This window comes from Haemaphysalis longicornis, unplaced genomic scaffold (assembly GCF_048455015.1).
Source record: "Haemaphysalis longicornis isolate Haplotype H1 unplaced genomic scaffold, Haemaphysalis longicornis Haplotype H1 scaffold_9, whole genome shotgun sequence".
Taxonomy (NCBI): domain Eukaryota; kingdom Metazoa; phylum Arthropoda; class Arachnida; order Ixodida; family Ixodidae; genus Haemaphysalis; species Haemaphysalis longicornis.
In genome coordinates, this window is record NW_027526460.1 from 159,275,271 (window position 1) to 159,298,424 (window position 23,154).

General features: G+C 45.5%; 1 protein-coding gene across 1 annotated transcript; it reads left to right on the forward strand.

Annotated features, from left to right (window-relative positions):
- Positions 1-5,272: 5,272 nt before the first annotated feature.
- LOC144152563 (uncharacterized) lies at positions 5,273-7,923 on the forward strand. The gene has a single exon (XM_077683865.1). The coding sequence runs from the start codon at positions 5,721-5,723 to the stop codon at positions 7,731-7,733; it is 2,013 nt and encodes a 670-aa protein (XP_077539991.1). The 5' UTR covers positions 5,273-5,720; the 3' UTR covers positions 7,734-7,923.
- Positions 7,924-23,154: the final 15,231 nt, after the last annotated feature.

Below are 23,154 nucleotides of genomic sequence, written 5' to 3' on the forward strand. Positions count from 1 at the left end.
TGATAGGTAATGTCAGCATGGTATTTTTATATGTCCCAGCAAAAGAGTGCTGATCTAGAAAAATTAATGAATAGAAAAAATGATTAGCTTTAATGCGTACAGAAAAACATCAACATAAAAAAGACGTGTCTCGGTTTTCTTCAAATACCGAAAAAAAAAAGGCTCCTAGGGGCTGTGAAGGCAAAATACAAGTTGGGTTCATTGAAAAGACTGTTTTATTCTGATAACAGCGATACCAATTTCATCACAAAATTCAAACAAATGATGTACATATTAAAGAAAGCAGAAGAAACAGTCGGAACTGCCCAATTCCTTTCTCACCACGCCGCTATAATATCATAACATTGCGTGTGTAATCAAGGGTAGCCTACCAAAGCCACTGCTAAGATACATAATGGGGCGCTCGTAGTGGAGTGTCTGGTTCTGTTTGATCCTGTCACTTTCATGCTAACGTGCAATTAACACAGTGATAACTGTTTGTACAGCTGGCCTCCATTGCGTCACACCTGCCCTTTAAACACTGTTGCATTAAATTGGAGTTTACTGACATTTCTTGCCTACCCCCGCCCCCCCTTAATGGTGGCTCAGTGGCTAAGGTGCTGTGTTGCTATGCTGCTGAGGCCAAGGACCCGGGTTCGATTCCCTGCTGCAAGCCGCTTTTCTTGTAAGGCGAAAAGCGAAAACGCCCGTGTGTTCGATATTTCCGTGCCGTTTAAAGGTCCCCAGGTGGTCACAACTAATCCGAAGCCCTTTAATACGGCGCGCATCATCGCCTGCGTTGCATCGGCGCGTTAAGCCTCATTATCAATTAACCATTTGCTGCGTTTTTCTTTTTGTTGCAAAGCATCTTTCGAGGCTGAAATGGCGCTGAAAGAATTAGAAAGAGCTATGGTTCTTATGAATGAACAATGTACATTGTATTTTGTCTTCACGGCCTTTTTGAAAAAGCCTAACAATAGAACTGCAGAAAAACTATATTCTGTTCAGTTAAAAGACCCACTGAAAACCGTAATGCATACATGAGACCTAATTATCATTTTAACCTTACGTGGTGCGGATGTGAGAAATGCGTGTTTTCCTTCATTCATCACCATCATAATCATCATTTATTATACTTTTATGGGCCCCTTGCGCGGTTATTACATAAGGGGGGAGAAAGTACAGAAATTCCACAGCAGGTGATGGTCAATGGTACAGGCGTAGAAGTGAGGCAGATTCATAACGAAATGGCAGCAACACAGCAAATATATATACATATGTACCTAAAGGAACTGTAACAATAAAAATAAGGAGCGATGACCCCTTTCAAAATAATTGATATGAGCCATTGATTGGCCACATGAACCAATTCAATCCCACACATGTCCCCACCCGCGGTCACGTCACCCAGCACTCACTCTCATGCACTCATAGACATAGAGTCACTGACCGCGCGGAGTGGTCAAACCATTTCGCCAGGCGGGCGGCACATACACAAGGCCACAGCCGAACGCCTAGCGCAGTCCTGGCGCGGACAACATCCCAGTGTCCTCGCCTCGACGCCCCGCAGTTGTCCGCGCGCGCTCGCCGGCACAACGAGGGAGTCGTTGCTAATCCCCTGAGGAACGCCGCCGAACCCGAGCATGCGAGTACAGAAGGTAAACACGCACAGAGCGCAGCAGCTTGTTAGGGACAGCTGCATTCTTTGTTTCCTCTTTGCCCTCGCATGCTAGGACTCCTGAACGAAGGAAAACACGTATTTCTCACACTAGTACCACGTAAAGATAAAATGACCCACTTGTCATGCCAATAACACGTAAGGGAAAATGAGGGCGCCGTCAAACATAATTAGGCCCATGGTTTCGTAATTAGCGTAGCAAGGCAGACGGTGCGAAAAGAACTGCAAATACTCACGGCTTGGCCATCTGGAACTGCAACGTTTCCTAGGATGTCGAGGCCGCAACACCTTCCCTTCACAGTTGCACAATGGTGGTGGCCGCTGCCAAAATGGACACTCCCGCGCTCCCGCCAACGACAGCCCGCGCAGGGATCATGAGTCATAACATGTACAGTTATTCAGTTCGACTCCTCCTTATCAGCCGGGCTCCGCTGGTTCACCACAAGTGAGAGGGCGCTTTAATCGGGGGTAGCGTAAAGCATATCTGTCCGTCTACTGCCAGTGAAAGGGCGCTTCGATCGACAATTGCATATAGCACCTAAAATAAGTAAGTACTGCCACTGCTGTCCGTGGTGCAGCCAAATAAACTAAAGGGTGTTGTCAGCGCACAATGGATCTTGACAATACGTTCCTTTATTTGTTTGCTTGCCAGGTTCTGCGCGATAATTACGGTTTTTTTCGAGGATTTATTCTTTTGGGGGATACCTAAGCTTGAAAATGCCTGTTACTCATATCACACAAAATTGCGTACTGGCGGGTCTGCTCACAAGTGGATTGCAGATGACTCAAGTAATTGATGAGGGGAAGATTGGGATAGAGATAGAAGAAGCTGAAATGTATCTGCATAAGTTCGAGCTCTAATTCCTTGCTTTTTGATTGATTCGTTCTCACGAGGGCTACTGGGTTTCGGTGTTTTCTACACCCTGAGGTTAAGAACGGTACAATTTTCATCTCCGGATTTTAAACATACCATTTTTGAACGCTCACGTCGCTCACGTTGTTGAAACACGAAAATACCAGGTCTCAATGTAAGGCATGATTGCAGAACTCGTGTGTAGGTAGTCCGCATACGTAGACCAAGTAGTCGCTTCACACTGCCAAGGCTCTAACCTGGAAGCAACTAATCATTTTTTTTTCACTTTCTGCGATATAGAAGCTATCACTTTTCATCTCTGTCTTCAAGTTTTAACCGCTCTCATTGCCTACATCACGGGGCACATGCAAGAGTATCCACCGCCCTTTATTACACTTGCTTAGGGGAATCAACCCACAATGTGTTCTCAGCGCGATGTCAAATAAAATTCTGGTAACCTCAAAACAACTTATCGAATGAGCAAGAATTATAACAGCCACATCATTCTATGTATTTTAAAAATTGCGCTAAAGGAAAGGACTACAGTCTTACCGCCCGGCACGAGCGATAGCTGATCGAGTTACCAAAAATGGAACTCGGTAGTAAGATATTGTTTAGTTTATTTCTTTACAAGCAGCCCCACTATAAGCGTCCAAGACTCGCGTAGACATGTGAATGTTAATACAGACACACAAAATATTAAATGGGAGCCAGCAGTGGGAAAACGGCGAACGCGTTAGGTACGTTAAAGTAAAAACGGCCGCTAACTGCAGTCACTTTTGCTTACATTTATTGTTTCCTAATCCTGCATATGGAACTGGCACACACCAGGGGAAAAAGTGGCCTATAGTGGCCGTAACTTGGTGGTGGCGATGTCATCGTCGGCGCGTTTAAGCCTCGCCATGGATTCTTTCCCGATTTTTAGTGTCTGAAGCCATCGTCTAACACCGTGAATTGCGATCATTTCTGCAAACTCGATCGGCTGTCCAGAACCCAACTGCAGGGCAAACGTACAATAAGCCCATGTGCGTCCTATGCACGTGACAAGGCCCACGGAGCCGCCAATAGAAAAACCACTGCTTCATGGTTGTTTGGCTGTCTTTTAACTGTGGGGGGTGTTTTTGCTGTTCAGCCCGCCTTCCATTGAGAGCTGTGACAAGAACGGAGACAGATCATAGATAGATAGATAGATTCTATATATATAAATATGAGAGAGAGAGAGAGAGAGAGAGAGAGAGAGAGAGAGAGAGAGAGAGAGAACTTTATTACACATATAATGTGAGCGTGGCTCCTCAATCCAGGAGCAAACTGTTCAGAAGCAGGAGCCGTTCCTCAGGTCGACAGCTGGATAGCAGTTTAATGGGAGACCCATTAAACTGTGCATGGGGCCGATGGGGTTTATTTCCTTGCCCGTTGCAGGTGTTCTTTCAGAGCTTGGATAATTTAAGCTGGGGTGAGGGAACTATAGTATCTGCACTCAATAGGATCGAGCCTGTCGCGAGCGAGGTCCTCTAGCGCATTGATGTTAGCGTCCGACTAATTAGAAGTTCCCTGTAGGAATTGCGCTTATAATGCCAGGATTGTTGAGTATTTCCAGCTTGGCTAGAATTGAGTACTGTTAGCAAAAGGAAATAAATGGTGTACAGCACCCATGACTAAAGAAAGCTTCGGGGTAAACAAACACTTTCAGTAGAACGTATGCAGTCCCAATTAAATCTCGCGCTTCGCGCGATGACGTACATCAGCCGCAAGCACGACTTTAATCACCGAACAACGTTACTACCGACACATACATATGCTTTCGCACTCATTACATGATTGCGTATCTGGCTTGACGTTATTGTAGGACATGCTGACAAATTTCTTTTCGCACATTTTTAACGCTGTGCAGTGCCAGTGCTGTTGCACGGCTTTCGGGATTCGACATTCTGAAGTCAGGCACAGTGTACCTTTCATTCAAAGGCCGCGGAACAACCGCGGCCGTGGTATACGCAACTGCCAACAAACAAAAACCATTGCGAAAATGTTTCAACACAGCACAATACTAAGAAACAAAATAATCAGTGAAAGGCTTAAAAAGAACTTATTGTCATGGGGAAATGCGAATCGTTGACGTCACTTTGCGACCGAAACCGAAAGTAGCAAGTAGCAAAAGCGCCGACAGCATCAGTTTGTTTACATCCGGCGTGTTGCAATGGCGGTCGGCCCGTTCTTTCAAACTGACGTTGCCCTGCAATGAGAGCTTGCTTCTGGGCTAGTTTGTACATTACTACTGCGCTAACTTGACACTGACGAAGACGAAGGACGGCGCAACACAAGATGCACAGACACGAAAGCGCAACTTGCGCGTAGTTGCGTTTTCGTATGTGTACATCTTGTGTAATGTCTATGTAGCGCAGTGTTTTATAAGTAGTTGCCCTGCACCGCAGTTTGTAGTCAGCGTGTCTATGTGGTCAACTCAAAGGACAGTGTGGAAATCTTCAGTGCGTAAAAACGTGTTTCGTCGTAGATGCAAGCAATTTTCGTGGATATGAAAATGAATGGCGAGTGATAGATCGATTTGCCAGCTGTTTTGTGCCTATCGGTTCTACGGAGACAGAACCTTCTGCGTTGATGAAGAGAAACAACCAGTGTGTAGTAGTACGAGTGCTACGCCGTGAATGTAAGCGTGAGTATTGTTGCTGCAATAATATGTTGAAAAGAGTCGGCTTCATGTCGTTATTTTCGGCTCATCCTCTGCTACATTCATATATCTGGGTAATTTAGTAGCATATATGGGCTGTACATTTATTTGTACCAGTTCTTGGGGCGCTGGCGTAATATGTTTTTAATCTCTGAGAGCAAGTATTTGTTGGAAGCTCGAACGAGTCGCATCACCGCTGTTCTAAATAGGCGACGCCCGCTATCCCTCTCTCTCCGTCACGAAAGCGTGTTTTGTTTGTGTTTGCATTTTTTGCATTTCAACGTCACGAAGGGTAACCAATCAGGATGTATTTCTTTGGCGCCTTTTTTTTGAGGCATTGTGGTAATAGCGCGCGCAAATTTCAGTCAACGGTAAGCATTTTCCACTCAGTTTTCTTGGCTGTGTGCTTCGTTATCGCGTGGTTGCGGCAACAGGTAGAGTCGGGAAACAAATCGTCGCTCCGGCTGGCATCACTTCTTTATCTGTGGCATAACCGTCAACATCCGTGAGTTTCTCTGCCAGCTGCGATGTTGCGAGCCGCCGCTGATCGCAACGCAAGGCGGCGGGAACTTCGGTGGGTCAAAGCTCGCGCCGCAAGTCAGCTAAGAGATGCTCAAGTCCCCTACTTCAGATACAAGCCTACCCTTAGCTCTGACTGCGATGATCCTGGGAGCCACAGCCGCCGGGAGGAAGTTTGCTCTCCATCATCGTGGGTTTTGTCTGAAGGTGATTGCTCTGACGAAGGACATGGGGACACTTCTGAGGACGATGGCACTTTTGAAGAGCAAGCTAGTTCATCTGTCGCTTCCGAGACCAGTCTATTAGACAAGCTACATGATTGGGCTGGCTCCCACAACATTTCTCATGCCGCCCTGAACGACTTGCTGCGGATTCTTAAAGAGCTGAAACCGGACCTCCCCTGTGATGCCAGAACGCTGTTAGCGACACCAAGGGAATCTCCTATTCGCCGCCTTTCGAATGGAGAATATGTCCACTTTGGACTGAAGGCAGGACTTGCCAAATGCCTGTCTTCGGGTTTGCGTGTGGCTGACGTGCAACAGCTTCACGTAACTTTGAACATCGATGGCCTGCCACTGTTCAAGAACTCTAGCCGCTATCTGTGGCCAATACTGGCAATGGTCGAAGAAACCAAAGATAGTGGACCTTTCCCCATTGGAATTTTCTGTGGTGTAAAGAAGCCTGCCAGCCTGGATGACTACCTCGATGAGTTCATGAAAGAAATGTGTGAAGTTCAACGAGAGGGTGTTGTGTGCTCTGGAAAGCGGTGCCAAGTGATTATACGGGCTGTAGTGTGCGATTACCCTGCAAGGGTATTTGTGCAGTGTGCCAAGGGTCACACGTCGTACTACGGGTGTGACAAGTGCACTCAGACAGGAAAGTGGCTGGGCAGAATGACTTTTCCCGATTCGAACGCACCTCTCCGGACTGATGCATCATTCAATGCACAACTGCAAGAGGAGCATCACACTGGAGTTTCTCCAATGCGGCAGCTTGGTTTGAAAATGGTCACGCAGTTTCCGATAGATTACATGCACCTGGTGCTGCTTGGTGTCGTTCGAAAGTTTGTGAAGTACTGGGCTGAGGGGCCGTACACTGTCCGCCGATCAGATGCCCAGCTGACTGTTATCAACGAAAGGATCTCTTTGCTGCACCCGTATACACCTTGCGATTTCAGCAGAAAGCTTCGGCCAATGAAAGATGGGGAGAGGTGGAAGGCAACGGAAGCCAGGCTGTTTTTGCTTTACATCTGCCCCTGCGTGCTAAAGGGAATGCTTACTGAGGAATCTTATGAGCACTTCCTAGTCCTCCATGTCGCGATCCGAATCTTGTGTGCAAAAGACTCCCCCAACAACCTGGTTTCGTATGCTGAAGAACTGCTTAAGTTCTTCGTGGAAAAGGCGCGATCAGAGAAACTTTATGGTGAGACTGTTTTGGTGTACAATGTGCACGGACTTATTCATCTCGCACAAGATGCTCGAACATTTGGTCCTTTGGACTGCTTCTCAGGCTTCCCATTTGAAAACTATCTGGGAAGCTTGAAAAGGGCTGTCCGCTCTGGGAACAGGCCATTGGCTCAAGTTTTCAAGCGAATAAGGGAGAAGAATTCTGTAACCAGCGAAGCAGAGGATGTGCGGTCACTTTCTCACGAACACATTCGAGGCCCCATTCCAGCAGGGGTCAATAATGCAAGGCAGTTTGGAGAAGTAGTGTACAATGGGTGCACCTTGAAGACAACTGAACCGGACAATTGCATCCTTCTCCACACTGGCAAGTTTGCGATTGTTGAGAACATACTGAGCTGTGACGGGAAAGTGCGCATTGTGGGGAAGCGTTTTCGCTCCGTGGAAGACCTATACACTTATCCATGCAGGTCAAGTTTGCTTGATGTGGCAATGGTGAGCCGACTGTCCCTCAACAATTTTGTCTGCGAACTTGACGACATCAAGGCCAAGTGCTGTCTGTTCCCAAGTGGTAATGCCTACGCCTGCTTCCCAATCCTTCATTCTAGAAACTCGTGAACTGAAGTGACAAATTCATTTTTGTGTTTTAGGTTCCAAAGGTCACCTGGGCTGCGAGGCATAGTAATTTGAACCACTTTTAGATCTTTAATTAAGCTGATTGATGAGGAGGTTTAATGAGCAGACGCTTCACAGGTGATGAGGCGCACCGTAGTGGAGGGCTCCAAATTAGTTTTGACCACCTGGGGTCTTTAACATGCACCGAAAGCTCGAATCTACAGGAATTTTCGCTTTTTGCCTCCGTCAGACAAGTGGCCACTGCAGCCAAGAATAGAACCCACATTTTTGGGCTCAGCAGCACAACGCCATAGCCACTGAGCCACTGTGGCGGGTGATCTTTAATTAAGTTGAAATATTGAACAGAAGTGGAGCCTAGATAATAATAAAAGGTGCAACAGCAGGGATTCCAATCTGCAACCTTGAGCCCAGCTTTGGGCTAGTGAAACGACGTTAATTGCTTTTGTACGTGGGTTTTAGTTGCAATATGTGCACGGTAGTCTATTTCAGTAAGCTGTTGTGACAGGCAGTTTGGCTGTATACCAATGGCACCAACAAAAGCAAAGCCTCAATTACAAAAACTGAGGCATTCAATCCATTCAGTGTACGGTTCTCAAAAATGTTGTTTTCAGGACACTAGATGTCTGTTGAGGTTGGAGCGTTTCAGGGAGTGGACTTGTGTGATTTTCGGCTTGATGAAACAAGGTTTAAAGGTCCAGACCAGTACATTGCTGTGCATCATGTGGTACCATGAACAGCAGCTTGAGCGAGCATTTGATAACATTTGAGTTTTTGCTTGATTTGCAACAGTGAGAACTTGGAAATGTTTAGATTAAAAGATGAAAAAAAAATTGTTTTGAAAGAGAATGAAAAGAAACGCACGAGCTGAAACCGCATAGCGGTCAACGTTAGTCATGCATTGCCAATCCCAGCTTTGAAGGGGTGCAGTAGACTGTGCCATCAACAGCCCTCCATTCGGGGTCTGCTCACTGCTGATAAACAAAGCCAGCAAGCATTGTTTGCTTACAGGTAAACTACACTCACCGCTACATGAGGGCAAGTTTAGAGTTTTTTGGGCTTTTAGACGGTGACAAGAATTTTTGCGACTTTCTTTTTCTCATCTATCTCCTTTCACACATAAGTCATAGCTATGAGAAGCACCTCTCATTGGGCAAGTGAATGCCTTGCCTACACTATTGAGTGTGAAAAGTCAGTTTGTTTTTTGAGGTAAACAGACTGCACTAAACATGTTTGTTTTAATTGTGCGACTGCTTGATGGTGCACATGGGGATTGTGTCAATCAGTTTGTTGGAGAGATATGGTGCTAGAGTACTTCTGCCTTGGAAGATTTTTAAAGGGCCATGAAGAGCGAGTAAAACTTTAATTTCAAAGAAGTCATCTTTGACACCACACTCAAGTTGATTCCATCTCCAAAGGATGTGTCCTTTACCGAATAAGGCAGGCAGTAATACTAAAAAACTCCCAAGTCTTGCGCTGCATGGCACCAGCAGTGTTTAGCGTTAACACATGACACTGAAAACACAATTTAGCAATAATTGCACATTTGCATTTAAGTGATAAGCTCAAAAGGAAGGCGATTGCACTGCTGCAGTTGCCTAGTCATGTTTTTTGTCAGTGGCTTTGGTCTATGGCTGCCAAGTGTCAAAAGAAATCTTCGCAGTGTAATAAGTCCCAACAAGGGCGTGGTAAGTTGCCACTACTTCACCTGTATTCTTTAATGTCTTGATGATTTGTTAAGAGTTTGCATTAATGTCATATTGGTCAATACAGCCTTATGATTAAACAAAATTTATATTTGGTCTGCATGGGCTCTTTAAGGGATAGTGTGACGGCAAGCCACCTGCTCGTAATGTGGATGGTTTGTGATGGACTAGACAAAAAGTCACATTGGGCATGTTTTTTGTATTGTGCTTGTGTACACGTTTTTGAAGTGATGAATTTGAGTAAATAAATTCAACATTCATTGATTGTCTAGGACAGTGTGACCATCTTTTCCCTCTTGATGTTAGCCCAATGCACACATTTTTTTCAGCTTTCGTACACCAAACAGCACGCTACGTGTCTGAGAGGTCAGGTTTGCTTATTTTAAATGTGGCTTTGGCTGCTTGTCCCTCCTTCTGTTACCCATCAGTATCAGCATTTAGTCAAACTTCCCACTTCTTCCACCTTTGCCACCCTGCACTCGCTCCAGGCTCGATTCCATAATGCTCACAAGCGATTGTGGGTGCCGCAAGAACCGTCAAGGCACAAGCAGCATGCATGCCGCGCTTTTACATGTCGGCGCTGTTGCTATGGGGCCAGCATTGTGAGGGCAGCTCGCTCCATGCACTATCTGCACCCTGTTGTTCTGTGCTCCCCTATGCTCACTCTGCTGACAGAGCAATGCAGAAATAAAAACAGCACTCTGTGAAAATTGTGCAATGTTGCTCATCAACTGCTAATACAATAATAATAGTAATGACTTGAACGGGAATGATACAAGACAAGCACTGTACATGTGGTTGGTAGCTGCAGTACTTAGATAATTGTCTTAAATTCTACAGTATGTTTCGTGCTTTTGAAATGGGAAATTAGCAAGTTTACAGCTTATGCCAAGACTGCTGCATGTGTTACTCTTGTCAGCAGTTGCACGCTGCTTGACTGGATGAAAACCTACGTAATTTTGAATTTTGTTTCCGTCAAATGTGCTACATACATTATGAAAATGCTAAATGTGTTCAAGCTGACTTTTTCATTTGCCATTTACTGGTTTGCAAGGCAGTCGGGTACATTTGTTGTGTGTCGGCTTTCTTTCTGAGCTCCTGTGGTACACAGCCTCATTAGAGTACCATTTCGAACAAGCCTAGCTCCGGTTTCTTGGAAGCCAGCTTTCGTGCTGGACAGCTTTTGCCAGAATGATCCGAAGCTTGGCGCACATCAGAAAGAGACAGCAGCAGACTGGTAATCTTGATAAAGCTCAAGCAGCGTAGTTGCAAACCAACTACCACCCACCACACAGCAAGCAGCCCGTGTCAGCTTGATCTGGGAATGTCACTAAACAAACTAGATGTGGCCGCAGGCAATGTGTTGTGACATTAACAGTATGACATAGTGGAAAAAGGACTTAGACCAGCAGGAACTGCTTCACTGGCTGTGTGGTGCGGTTGGATGGAGCTAAATTTTGAGATTTATACGAAGGAGTGTAAAAAGTTTATGTCCGCACCATTCATTGCGTTAAGCAACAGCATGGTGAACATATGCAATTTTTACTCAGTATTGCGAACACGATAAAATTTCTGGAGCTGCCCTTTAGAGTTGACTGACACTGAAGTGCCAATTTATGACATAGCAGTGATGTCACTTGAGGATGAAACAACAAGCCATAGAGAGATGTAAATGATGAAAAAAGTGCCTCTAAACAAAGTTACAGTCAATATTTTGATGGTTCGGGTGCAGCTAAGGGACAAGGATTGTGAAGATGGGACACAATTGTGCACTTGTGTTGCATCTTCACCACCCCATTAACATTAAACATTAAATTCCAACTACCTTAGGCGAATCGATCAGGTTATGAAATGTGCAAGTAGAAAGGAATTCATAATAAGGTTGGATATGCGCACTTGAAGAGGTTTTTAGTCAATTGGTGCAGTTAGTGATGGGTGCAAAATATATAGGTAAAATACAAAAACATTGTGCATGTAAATTTCATGAATTTTTGACATTTGAGAATCAGCAGAAGTTAGGCGTAAAAGGTTGAAGGTTTTAGTTTTCCTTTTAAAAGTCACTTTAGTCACACTTGGCTTTCACAGTCTTATCTATACTAGGATAGCCATGTTGGTGACAAATGCAGGCACCGTTGAAACCGTGCTAAGTCGGGCTCCACCAAAATGCGAAAATTTCCCTCGGTCTGTCACCTACGGACCCGGCCACCTGAATCAGCCCATGAATGTCACACGGTGAACCGGCATGCTCTAGTATGGGACCCTGGCCCATTTGTCATTGGTGGGCCAGCAAATGGTGGCCATCAAGCAGTAACCTGACTTAAAAAATCTGCACTGACCGACTGGTCACTGACTGGTTACTATGTAGTGACCTGTGACTTTGTCATTTGTGGGTGGTGTGACGCTCAGGTGAATCACTTGATGGGGCAGCGAGAGAGAAGCATAGTAATATGGAGAGAGGGGAAGAGAGGAGTTTAGCGGGATAGGAGGCGGAAAAATGAAATGGACGAGGGAAATGAGAAAATGCAGCAGGAGGAAATTGGTGATGGAGGACACGGAGTGCGGTAGCAGAAATAGCAGGAGCTCTAGATTACACACGATAGCGAGGGAAATAAAAGGGGGAGTGTGAGTGCAGCGTAATGGAAAAGGAAAGCACTAAAAGTGGGATGAAAAGTGTTGTGAGGGGTGTACGAGGGGAAGGGCAGTGGGAAGAGCTGGAATGTTAAGGTGAAGGTTGGGTGGAAATTTGGGTAAAGTTGAAATACGAGGGCGAGCAAGAGAGAAAAAATCGATGGTGGAGAGAAATGGGAAGAGAAAATGGGTGAGGGAGAGGAGTGAATAAAAGGAGGCGATACTGTTGAATGTGAGGCGAAGGGGATGTGGAAGGGAGGTACGGCAGATCGATGGGGTAGTGAAAACTGTGATGTGGAGAGGGAAAATGCGAGAACAGGAGAGGGAAGTACGAGGCGAGGTGAACCCGTTGGCATGGCACATTCTTGTGGCGATAAATGTATTAGGATGGCCTAAAAGGTCAACTGGTGATGTCCAATAAGGCCTTGCACCTTGCCGGTTCACCTGCTACCACTCATTGCTGTGTTACAAATGAAGGTCGTTCATTAAAGTGTAGAAACACCTAGCAGATAAAAATGCGTCTGCATCGCTCGGCCACAGCGGCCTTTTCGTCACTGAAGGAAAAACCCGACGTACTATCGGCGTCAAATGAAACACGAACACGAAAATATGAACCAGACCGTGCAAAATTGAAAAATACTGTTTGTAGACTTCATATAATGGCACGCTATTGGTATATTTTGAAATCCACTTTTCCCATGCCATGTTTGTCTTTCCTAGCAAAAATCATCAATATACAAAACCAATAGCTTATTGGGTTATTGACACCAATAGCTAATGGTGTATCAGTCTATAGGTGTATTGGTATATTGGCCTAGTCCTATAGGTGTATTGGTACCTATTGGTGTATTGGTCTAGTCCTATAGGTGTATTGGTCTAGTCCTGTAGGTGTATTGGTATCATGAGCCCACTGCAGCACCAGTTGAAATATGGCCAAATGCATGCCAAGGCCTTTAGTTCATTGCATTCATTTGGCCATGTCAGCAAGTTTCTAAACACAATGTGGTCCCACTATCCTTCACATACCACAAAGCTGTAAGTGCTGGTTGACTGCAGTTTTATTGCCCAACTATGTTCCACAGGCTGTCGAATTTTCGGTGCATATATTCCTCGAGTCAGAGCTGCAAGACCTGCAAAAACAGTATGACAGTAATTAGGAACTTTCGCAATAATTGCACATTTTTATATGCGAGTCTAGCATTTCGTCCAAGCGAAACAAACCACTGTTCGGCAGCACGCTGCTAGACCCCAACGAACTACGGTACGTTAGTACGCTGATGTGGACGGAACGCTGCGAAAGCTAGACATTCCGTTTCGATTCCATCTGCATGAAACATTACCCGCGGAACTTCGTTTCATCAGTACGAAACGCTATATGCATAGTCGTTAACCGGAACACAAAGTCTTGCATGTATTTGTACTCAGTTCGGCAAGGTCCTCGGAGGCGTTGCCAAATCACCCCCCTACCCGGCTGGGTAAAATCAAGACAGACTGATAAGTTGCAGTTGCTCAAGACAGACTAATCAGTTGCAGTTGCGACACGACACCAGCGAGGATAGCTGTACTGGATGGGAGCAGTCTGTCTTGATTTTTACTCAACCGGCCAAACCGCTTCCGCTCACTGACTAGCCAGCGTCCCTATCAATAATTAACAGTGACGCTGGCCAGTCAGTGAGCTCGGTTCACACATGGTTGCATCGATAGCGGCTTTTCCAAAAATTAGAGCGCCGCTTGTTGACTTGCTTTGCTATTTATAATAAAAAAAATTATCAGGAAAGCGAAAGCTTTTACAGCATCATGGTGAAAAAAAATGTGTACGTACCTTCAAATGCAAAAATCCGAGCTGTGTAATGCGCGCACGTTCGTCACCTCGGCGTGCGTGAAGACAAGAATCCTTGAATACGAGCGACGTCGAAGGTGTCTTTACGTTCTAGTGCTCCACAGATGATGTCCTCGTAACTTCTAAACTAGCAAATACAATGTGTGGCACTAAAATTCACAAACACGGTGGCTGGCCGCTGAGATGAACGCCCGTGCTGGGGATCGTGGAAGCGCCGGACATGGAAGAAGCCATTTTGCTTTGTCTTGCATACGAAACCTCCGCCAGCTCCGCCGTGTTCATATTGTCAGAAAAGCATTATTGAGCAGTTTTAATTAATGTATTTTATCTTAAATTTATGGCAAAACTTTATAATGCGGGCTTAATTATTTGTGATAATTTTGATTATGTAGGCTTTACTTTCCGCAGACATATGAAGTACGACACTCATCCTAAGAATCGGCCGTTGAATCGGCACCCAAACCAAATATGGCCGAACCGCTAGCTCCGTGGCACTACAGTGCCTAGAATATACTGGTATATTCTAGGCACTGTAGTGGCACTAGCGGCACAACGAGATTAGAAAAATTAGAGGTAATGGTTATGAAGGCGAGAGCTGACGCTCGCGAAAAAATATATAACTACTGTAGGCACAGAATCATACGCGCGGCGTTTTTGCTTGTCGCAAGAATTGCGGGCATCCAACATGCGCCGGCGGGTGCAACTCGTTAATTCTACAAGGAAATTTTTAAGCGCTACAGGGACATAATTTTTGAGACGTGCTAAACGCAAAATGCTTGCAGGTTAAGTTGATCGAATGTCTTCGGGCAGAAACACTGCTTGCAGGGCTGCAGATTAATTTTGACCACCGGTGGTGTATACCGTGCGCCGCATAGGCTGCTACAACCAATAGCTATTGGTTCCACTATCCCAATAGCTATTGGTCCCAATAGCTATTTGTCCTGAACCAATACGAATTGGTCTATTGGACCAATACATGTCATTCTATCGAACCAATAGATTTTGTATTGGTCCTATAGATACTCAAATAGAAGCAATAGCCTCACCTATAGGACCAATACATTAGTTCTATTGGACCGATACAAATTTCTACTGGAATTTTAGCTTTGGAACTAAGCCACGCGTTATTTTGGCTTGCATGGAAACAAATCGCACTATTTATGCGTTAAGGTTTATATTTTCCTTTTCGCGTTTCATTTGACGCCGACAGTACATCGGCCGGTCTCCTTCAAAACACTGGTTGCCAGGTTCTCGGCATCCAGACGCTTGCCGAGACGGATAACCTGGGGCCTTACGCCGGCCGTTATCCTTTTGAACACCGGCTGCCAAATATTCGGCGTCCGGTCGCTTGCCCTGATTCTGCTGAAAACCGCTCACCCAATGCAAAACGTACGCTCTGCGGCCGTACGTCGGCCGGTTATCCGGTTGCCGGAAGAACTGCCGCCGGACGTTTGCCGTTCACCGTAAGAAAAGCGAATGCACGAGGGCCGCACTCCGGCCGGTCTCCAGCCGAAAACCAACTGCCACAAGAATTCGATACTCGGTGGCCGGCCGCTTGCCGTGCTTCGGCCGATTACCGCTTCCCGAAGAAAAAACGGATGCCCGAAGGCCGTACTTCGGCCGTTCTCTTTCTCAACATCGGCAGCCGTAAGAGAACTGAATATCTGGCAGCCGGTTAGCTGCCGTTGTCCGTCCGTACACGGGCGGACGGAAAAATACCGAAGCGCTGGTTGCCGAATGTTGGCCGTTCAACGCATGATCAGTGGCTGCCAGAACCTGGATGCTGGCCGGACATGCCAGAAAGCGGCCATAGACGGGCCGGCCTTAGGACACACTTTCTGTGCCGCCTGGGTTGCCATGGTGGAGCTGGTGAAGGGGGTAGAGGTGTTCCAGGATCTGGTCCACTGTGCCACGTCACCAATGTCAAGCTGGACCAGAGGCTACTGCAGCTGAAGGCGGCAGTGGGGAAAGTAGGGAAAAGTGCTCCAAGTCCCATTGCTGAATGGATGGCCTACCAGCACACCAAGCTGCCTGCAGATGCCATGCCAACTGGCTGGCAGGCAGGGATGAGCTGGATCGCACATTGGCTCGGAGGTTTACCCACACGTCGCAAGCTCTGGGGTACCTTCCAAGCTGTCCAGAGGCCTCGGAGCAACTGGAACCCACTGGAAGTGATGTGGTTGGCCCCAGTCATTTTGGACTGTTTGGGAGCAGCAATAAGTCTGTTTTGGAGAGCAAAATGAGGGAGTTGTAGCAGCCAGAGATTATTTCGAAGCAATAAAAACAACCCACAACAACCCACAGGAACATTATATATACAGTTCAACCCACTCATAACATCAATGGACATAACAATAAAGTCACGGCACCATCAACTTCGCTATATGTTGTATGGTAAAATAAACCGCTTATTAATTACACTTATTCTTAATATTGGTTATAACAATTGAGCCTGATGGTACGAGCCTATTTACAATATAGTATTTGGAGATCTGTGAAAGATCATGGGTGTATTGTGTGTGTGACCAGGCTGTCATCCATTTTGCCCACCATTTCTCTGTTGCGATGCCAGATTTCAACCTACCGAGTCAAGCAGTGCTTTCACATTTATGGAGCACAGCAATGGAACACCAGACATCAGGCCTGAATTCTCTAAAATTATGGCTGTAATTTGTATGCAATTTGGCATTAATGTGCACGTTTTCCTTAGTTAGGGAATCCTGCGGAGAAGCAGGAGAATGAGGACGCATTGTTCTGCCTGCGTTTTAAGGTCGAGTAGACGTGCACACTAGCAAGACGTACTGTGCGGTTTCTACAATCTTCCACTCCTCTGCGGGACTTCCATCCAAGGAACACATGCATTTGTGCACCATACCGCATCACTTCAAAATGACGACCATTATTTTAGAGAATCTGGTGTCAGTTCAGCCACAGTCAGAGGCAGATAGCTGCTTAACATAAATGCACAATTGAAAAAATCTCTCCTATTACCCGCTCAAAGATCAGAGGGCCCCGAACTCGGGCAACTGCAGCGTACAGTCAATCGGACTAAAATAGTCACTCGTTGCCCATAGCTTCTTCTCCCACACCACATTCCTCTATTGCTTCAATAAAAGTTTACATCACCCTGTCTGTATGTCTAATCTTTGCCCCTAGAAATATATATCTGCCCTTTATCTCTAAAGTCCCAGCTAAAGTGATGGTCACCATGCTGCAATGAGAAACTGAAGCCTCTTCTGAGCAACTGTGCAGTCGCTCCAGTTGTTTATAACGCACACCACACTTTTTCAGCATGCACGGTTGAGAAGAAGGAATGCCCCAAGGACGAAATTCCACCTCTGCTGAAAAATCTCACCTCAAAGATATTTTTAAAACACTCAGTAGCTTCTTGTGAATGAATTAATTTAGGGTGCCGAATTTGCTGTTTGTCATAAAACCAGCCACAACGATGGCCTTTGTGCCTTCGCTGAAGCAAACGTCGACAGGGACAGCCTGCATGTGAAGAAAATTCAACCATGGCGAAGAACAGCAGCCTAATGAATTTATATACAGGGTGTCCCAGCTATCATGCACCAAGATTTAAAAAAAGAGTAAAGGCGTAACTCGAAAGAAACCAGGTGCATAATGTTTGCAGTACTGTGAAGAAGCGGAGAGTAATTTTTTCGTTAATGAGACTTAATTAACTAATTGTAATTAATTATCTAACTCGAGAAATACTGTCCTAATCACTAAAGTGTCAATGGGGCACTTGTAGGTAACCACGAGGGGCATCTAACTGCGCTATTTTCAGCGACGAACTAATTGCGTACTCATTTATTCTGACTGATAAAGGAAACCCGCGAAATATGAAAAATACCACGTGACGACGCTTACGCGCGCATTGTAAAGCAGCGTCCCCAAACAAAGCTGATTGAAAGCAACTGCTTCGCGTGTTACCCGCCCGAAGAGACAGCGCATCACCTTGATAATAGCATGCATGGAAGGAGCAGCAGCAGCAAGGTTCGCGGGACGCGTGTGCAGATAAGGAACAAACTCGGTCACGATTTCTTCTTTCTTTCTTTTGTCTATTTCATTCTGGCTAACTCAGAGGCAGCCTGTTTGAGGGCGTTGTTTTACGGTGCGCGCGGAGGCGCCGTCACGTGGTATTTTTCATATTTCGCGGGTTTCCTTTATCAGTCAGAATAAATGAGTACGCAATTAGTTCGCCGCTGAAAATAGCGCAGTTAGATGCCCCTCGTGGGTACCTACAAGTGCCCCATTGACACTTTAGTGATTAGGACAGTATTTCTCGAGTTAGATAATTAATTACAATTAGTTAATTAAGTCTTATTAACGAAAAAATTACTCTACGCTTCTTCACAGTACTGCAAACATTATGCACCTGGTTTCTTTCGAGTTACGCCTTTACTCTTTTTTTAAATCTTGGTGCATGATAGCTGGGACACCCTGTATATGCCTTACACAAGAAAACGACAATATGTAAAGGGGAAACAAATATGGGCACCCATACGCAAAATGTTCAGCTAAACCACTTAAGCTGTCCAAGCAACAGGGTCATAATTTAAACACCGATCTTTCACCTAAAATGTGCATGCATGCAGGGCTACAATAAGAGTATTTAATGGAAGAAAATGAGCAGGTCAACTAGTGGAAAAGCTCTGGCAAGTTGATCGTCGTGTCGGTAGGTGGAAGGGGCGAAAAATAAACACTTTCTAAAGGTACAGCAGACATGCCCGCAAAATGTCTTAAGGATACGTCGGATGTACCCAGCTTTCTCGCTCAAAATTCCGACCTATCATGAACCTAGCAAAACCACTTCAAGAAAGTGATATTTGGCATAAAGCAAAAAGTCAGCGTGAAGATGAAAACAGTAAAACAATTTTCCGGGATTCTGAATATTTTTTGTGTAATTCGCTGTCAAATCTTACTCCCCATGCATTTCTACTGGATAGATTCCATGGCTCAGGAACCTAGTCGCGCAACGTGCGAGATTTCAAACTGCACAAAGCAAGTCCCCCCCACCCCTCCCCCAAATATTAGCTGCGCAAAAAATTTAACATTTCGCTAAATAACTACACAGTAATCACTGTTGAAATGACTGCCATGAGCGGGAAAGCTTCACGCAAAATTTCTTAAACGTAGTTTGGAGCACTAGGTTGAACTCGGATGGATTCGAATCTTCACAAGTTTTCCTTTAGTGTGTGCGTGCCCGTGGAAAGCGTTTTGTAATAGCTATACTTAATGCCTGCTTTACAATTCACGTAGTGAGAGCAGTCGGTCTTAATTTTTACACAACTGGCCAAACCGCTATTGCTCACTGAAGCTAAGGCTGACGTAGCCATCCCAAGAGTTACGTCCAATCATCTGTTTTTATAAATAAAAGTGGCTCAGGCTAGTCAGTGAATGGAAGCGGTTTGGCCAGTTGGGTAAAATCAAAGAGTAGCAGCTTGGAGTTCCACCGGAATTAAGCCAGAGTTAGTCCAATCATCAATAATAACAATGATTAATAATTATATGGACTCTGGCTAGTGACTGAGTAGACGCATTTTGGCAGTTTGAGTGAATATCAAGAAAAACTGCTATTGCTGCATGTTGTGAAGCGGGCATGGGGTTTGGACTTTTGTTTGAACTGAGCTAGAGTTAGTCCAATCATTTTTACAGTTGAACCTCATTATAATGAACACTGATATAGCAAATTATCGGATATAACAAACTAAATACAAACTTTGGTTGGTAATGCATCATTTCAGTGCCGGAAAGTGGAACTGCAAGAGCTGCACGCAATATCGGCTGTAATGAAGAAAATCCTCCCGACGCCCAAAACTGTAGAAGTAGAAAAGGCGCTTTGGTGCGTGGTCACTGCGGAAACGTTTATCCTGTTCGGTGCTATGAAATGCCACCGTACAAAGATCACGTCCTTCAAATAAGTAATAATGCAGGCCTGTTCTGTCAAATGATCTTTGCCCGGTTCTAATTTCACGTTCTCATGTTTGGGCCTATTTAGTTTGAAATGCCACAAGGAGACAGCTAAGGATTAACTCGTTTACAGTAAGTTGAAAGCCTACAACAATGCGTTTTTGTAGCTGGGATTTTTGGTTGAGTAAAAGCAAGAAAGACTGCTCCCACCATGAGTTAATTGCGTTTCCCCTAGACAGAACTTTACTAACAGCTGGCGTTCTGTCTGGACAGAACAGTATGGAAAGCATCGAACTGTACAAGACGATCCCGTGGCATTAGAACAATTATGACCAGGGCGGTGTCTCAAGTGGCTTAAAGGGGCACTGACACAAAAATTTTGCATCTTGTTTTTTTTTTTTTTTGTTGCGATAAGTAGCTAGTGACCTACTTATAACCTGTAGAAACCTCATTTGCTTCAGCGTGTGACGGTTGTTTAATTAGAGGCATTTTCAATGCGGCCAGTCGCAGTTTCGGTTTCAGCGAGTGCCGCGAAACGATGGATTTTGTGGATTTTGTGTTAACGTAGCTGACCACGTGACCGTCGGAGGGATATCACAGAGCTGAGCCGCCGTAGCACTGTCGAATCCGCATCGACGGCAGTTTCTGCGAATGCCCCCACGTACTGATCTCGTGAGGCCTCCGCCGCCAACGATCGGGTCGTTCGTTCTCGAGAGCAGAAGCTCCGCCCTCCGGCCCTCCGATTGGAGCGGCGAGCCGGGCGAGCCGGCGAAAAACGCCGGCACTGCGGAAGCGGCAAACACAAACTCGTAACGTGTTTGGATGTTGTTTATTTACACAATATGTCGATTGCGCGTGGTCCTCTCCTGGCTGCTCGGTTGCGTTTCGCAAACTTTAAAATTGATTTTATATATGTTCTAGGCTGTATTCGCCGGTGATATTTTGCAGATCATGTAAATGTGTTCCCACCAATCTATCTCCGAAGTTATCTCGACTTCAAAATTTTGTGTCAGTGCCCCTTTAAGGCTCCTGGATCAGCTCGCTAAGGTGCAAAACAATTAGTGGTTGATAATCGAAGAGGTCGAGAGCACTCCAGTGTGCCAACACAAATTTAAAAAATTTTGCCGATACGTCTGGCGTATCGCTAAGAAATTTTGCGGGTACGTCCGAGTACCTTTAGATACAGCAAAAATTAAAACGAGTGATAATAGAGGAGGACGCTAATCAGTACAAACAGCATTCAGTGCTGTGCTCATGCACATATTTGCGGATCAACCCGCAGGTACAGTTTTGAGAGGAGAGGGGAAGGGCGCTTGTCTAGGGTCCCATCCTGCAGAGCTATCAAAAAGTCTGTTTTTACGCAATGATCTACAGTTATAATACTGCCCTCTAATGAGAAATATACAGGGTGTTGCAGTATACAGTTTATATGTTGCAACACCCTGCAACATACATGAAAAGGTTGCACCACACATGAAAAAAAAAGTTTTAAGCAAAACCACTCCCATTATCTTACAAATTTTGCACTAATGTCGCATTTCAGTAATATATGCTGTTGGGCTAGATGGTGCATATCGCCTGATAAAAAACAAGACACAAAAACTAACATTTCAGATCACAACAACCACGAAGCAATCACTTTTCAGATTAGTTAAGAAACAGGCCAGGCAACAGGTCCACTAGGTTACTTCTTGGCGCCGAAAAGGCACTTTTGAAAGTGCAACGAGGATGATGAAGGCCAGACATCAGTATGCTCGAAATGCTCGAAAGTGGCCATTTTAAGTGTTTCTTTTTTTACTTCCGTTTTTTTACTGTCTCACTTGCCTCCAATGCCAATGACGCAATTTTAGGAGGCGTTGACATAACTTGCGTAGACAGCCGATTTGCCCACCGCGTCAAGCTGGCACATGCGCGGAGAAAACGACACTCCCTGGGCACGTAACACTAACGTACACTTGAGACGACACAAACCTTCGCGTGACAACAAACATCGGTACTGTTCGCCGTCGTCACAAATCCACCCGCCAAACTGACACAGATCTCTGAGCACTACTTGAATGTATCACAAGTAGCGTTGCAATACAGTCACAAAGGCGCCGATACAATTAACTAATACTTACACGTTGAGAGCCAACTACAAATAATTGTTCTTTTCCTCCCTGTAGCACCTGTAGCAGCACAAACACGAGGCCTCCCACATTTCCACACAGATGGCTCTTGGATGGCTGGCTGAACAGTGAACTGGCTGGACCGCTGGACGTGTATTCATCCTCTCCCGTTGAGTTGCGTGCAAACTAGAAATAAAAATTGTTGGCACGCGGCGTGCGAACTAAAAATAAAAGTTGTTCCCACGCGGCGTGCGAACTAAAAATAAAAATTGTTCCCACGGGGCGTGCGAATAGGGACACCCCTCCGCAGCAGACGCTGCGCCTAAACCACTTGCGGACGGATTGCGTGAGGGCGTTTTACGCGTAGTTTCACGTTTGCGGGAGTTCTCAGTTGAAGAATTTGTTACATCAGACGAAACCGATATCCACACACAGCAGCTTGGTTAGTTTCATCGCGTATTTTACTTCACAAAGGGGTCTCCATCGGCGGCCTTCGCGGTTTTCTGAAATTCTGCATAAACAGACGCGCGTGTCAACATAAAAAATGTGATGATGCGTGCGTCAAGTTTGAAAAAGTGCAGAAGCACCGGGCGATGTGCTTAAGCTCTGCTTGGTTTATCCTTCATGTTCTATAATAGGCTGATATCGCGTGCCCGAGCGAAAGAAGATGTGTCCCCTGCGTCATTCTTCTGTTCCCGCCGCTACCGGTAATTCGGGGCTAGTGCACCTTTGACGTGTCGCAGCACAATTTCGCCGTCTTCTTTTTAATACGGAGCTGATACGATTCCCCGCTACTTGTTTTGTGCGAAAAAGGCAACTCCCGAGGCTACAGGTGTGAAGCGCATCGCGCTCTATACCTTGATGCGTGGGAAAACAAACGTCCTGGTGTTAGATATTAGCACGCGGTCACTACCAAAGTCGCGCTCCCTTCAAAGCATGATTTAGACCGCAAGTCTCATCATTGAATATGCATCAGTTTCAAAATTTAAACACGGCTTACACTTGAAGCCCATACGTTTCATTACTTTGATATGCACTTCGAGCAGACTAGTTAACAGGTGTTGTACTCTTTTCAAGGTCAGTAGTCACAAGAAAACTGCACGTATGCGTGTATGTGTAACTTCGAAATTACCGCCGTCAATGCTCAGGAGGACATTGAAGTTACTCTTACCTTTCCTCTACACTCTGTACCAATCCGATGTGTGCTA